The sequence below is a fragment of the Terrapene carolina genome, unplaced genomic scaffold, assembly GCF_002925995.2.
Source record: "Terrapene carolina triunguis isolate 2854851 unplaced genomic scaffold, T_m_triunguis-2.0 Scaffold17798, whole genome shotgun sequence".
Lineage (NCBI taxonomy): Eukaryota > Metazoa > Chordata > Testudines > Emydidae > Terrapene > Terrapene triunguis.
This window is the reverse complement of record NW_020682149.1, coordinates 1-2,652: the sequence shown is the minus strand read 5'-3', so window position 1 is coordinate 2,652 and position 2,652 is coordinate 1. Positions and strand designations below refer to the sequence as shown.

At 65.6% G+C, this 2,652-nt stretch overlaps 1 protein-coding gene across 1 annotated transcript; it reads right to left on the bottom strand.

Moving 5' to 3' along the window:
* Positions 1-639: 639 nt before the first annotated feature.
* LOC112124120 (rootletin-like) lies at positions 640-2,493 on the bottom strand (the record flags this gene model as incomplete). Its single annotated transcript, XM_026661823.2, has 5 exons — positions 640-925; positions 1,064-1,172; positions 1,414-1,593; positions 1,713-1,883; positions 2,314-2,493. Coding segments are annotated over 4 exons (630 nt in total), but the record flags the coding sequence as incomplete, so codon positions are not given.
* Between the last annotated feature and the right edge of the window lie 159 nt (positions 2,494-2,652).

Sequence of the window (2,652 nt, the reverse complement as noted above, 5' to 3'; positions counted from 1 at the left end):
CATTGCCAACCTTCCCCTCGATGGCGTCACTTCCTGTCGGCCATATTTGTAGCCTGAGCCTGCTACTTAAGTGACTGCAGCCAAGCTCCCTCACATTAGCTCCACTTCCTGTTGGCCATTTGACTCGGGGCGGCCCGTGCCGTAGTCCAGGCTGCCGCCTCTCCGGCCTGGTTCCTCCATGTTGTCGTGTGCCATCCGCCCCATTGCACGCTGCTGTCGGCCATTTTACTTTTCCAACCCCCACCCCCTCGTCTTCCTGTCTCAGCCCAGGTCAGGTCCTGTCCGCCCGCAGCCCGCCCTTGATCCTGCTAATGGCCACCTTCCTTTCAGTCCCAGGCTCACTTCCTGTCTGTACCTGTGTCACTTCCTGTCCATGGCCAATCCAGGCCATGCCACATGCTGTAGGAATTATCATAATCAAAAGCCATCTCCCCTTTATACCAACCCCCCCCCAAAATAATCCTCCCCAGCCCTCCCCCCCAGCGGCTTAGCCAAGGAAATGCTGTATATAGAACCTCTCAGGTTGTCTCTAAAGACGAAGGGCATTATGTAGGAAGGAGATTTTATTAAAGATGATTTATTGATTAATGGGGCTGGTTCGTTAATTAATCCAAAGCAGGTTGGGGCAGGACAGCAGCCCCATAGTGATGGGAGCCGGCCGAGGGAACGCCCCTCCTGGGAACCACGAATCAATGCAGCCAGCGGGCCCCACAGGGCCAGAAATCCCCCAGAGCCAACATTTACTGGATGGGAAATACTCCCCCCATCCCGAGTCAGCGTCAAGCGAAGCGAAGCGCCTCCTCCTGGCCGGGGCTGGAGGAGCTGGGATCCCCTGCAGCGCCCCTGGCAGTCCCAGCTCAGCAGCCCCATCTCCGGTGGGGGCTTGGCGGGGGGCAGAGCCGGCCCCACACGCCAGACCCCAGATCTGCAACACAGACAAGGGCAGAGCTGAGCTGCAGCCCGGGAGAGAGATTTGTCCCCCCAGCTGCTCCCTGCCCCCTCCCCTTCACCCCCCCAGTGGTTTCTCCCCTCCCTTCCCCCTCTGCCCGGTGCCCCCACTCACCCTCCTCTGCTCACAGCGTCTGCGTCATGCCCCCGGCCCCACGCTGCAGCCAGGACGCCTGTAGCTTCTGCAGCCCCCGGTCCTTCTCCTCCGCCTCCCGGGCAGCCTTCTGCGGGGGGGGGAGAACCCACGAGATCAGCCCGAGACCGGCCACAACTCAATACAGGGCTGAGCCCAGCCGTTGTAGTTCCCATGGCAGCCAGCGGGTGGCGCCAAACCTGCCCCCGGCTGCAGTTCCTCCAGCAGCCCCTTGGCAGCTGGGTGCAGGGCGGCTGCAGCCACTAGGTGGTGCTAGTCGGGTCCCTCCCATCCCACCGCTGCCCCCCAGCCAGCCTGGGCCCCCCTCTCACCGCCAGCGCGTCGTCCCGCTCCTCCAGCAGCCGCCGCAGTCGGACCAGCTCCGCCTGGCACCGCACCAGGGCGGCGGCTCCCTCGGCCAGCGCCCCCTCCTGCCGGGCCAGGCGCCCCCGCAGGGCCCCCGCCTCCCGCGCCCGCTCGGCCAGCGCCTGGGTGCAGCCACGCATCTGATCCTGGGGGGGCGGAATGAGAATTACTGCCCCATGTCTGCCCACGGTAGTGCCCCCAACCCTGCCCCATCTCCTGCCCCCCTCCACCAGCAACAACCCCCCCGCCCCGCGTCCTCCCTCACCTGCAGCTGCTGCTCTGCGGCCGCCTGCGCCGCCAGCGCCCCCTGCAGCCGGGCTTCCATCTCCGCAGCCAGCCGGGCCCGCGCGGCCAGTGCCTCGGCCAGGAGCCCCTCCTGCTCCTGCAGCCGCTGCAGCAGCGCCGGGGCCGGGGCCGCCAGAGACTCGGCCAGCACCTGTGGGGAGAGAGCCACGGTGGGGTACACGGCGCCTGCCCAAGGACACAATGAGCTGAGATGGGGACACACTGTTGCAACTGATGTTCTGATCAGCACCTGGCCCGCTGGGAAGAGCTAGAAGGTGGGAAACGTTGTTGCAACTGATGGTCTCTGTGACAACTGCCGTGGGGGGTGAAAGCCATGGGGAAACTGAGGCAGGAGCAGCCACTGTTGTAATCAGTGTTCTAGACATCACCGATCAGAGACGGGGGGCGAACACTGAATTCCCAAGGGCGTTTCTGAGGGGGGACCAGCCGGCAGGCGCGAACGAATTGTTGCAACGCGTGTTCTACCCGACCAGGAATCACGCGGGAGCCAGGAACCACTGTTGCAGCCGCTGTTCTGCATGGCCCCCGGGGCGAACGTGGGCGGGGGAGGGGGTCCCTACCTCCAGGTCCTTGGTGCTGCTGGCCAGGGCGGCGTGCAGGGCAGCGACCAGCTCCTCCAGCTCCTTCAGTGCCAGCGCCCGGGTCTGGTCCTGCCGGCGCCAGGCGTCCTGGGCCATGGCGCAGAGCGATGCCAGCTGCGCCCGCTCCAGCTCCTTCTGCTCCAGCGTCTCGCGCAGCGCCTGGAGACCCCGTGCCCCCAAACAGTGTGTGGGCAGGGAGCTGGGGGGACAGAGCCCCCCTCCCTGGGTAAGGTGGGCAGGGAAAATGGGGGGGTGTATACCCGATGGGGGACCCCCCTCCCTGGGTAAGGTGGGTGGGGGGGATGGGGGGTGTATACC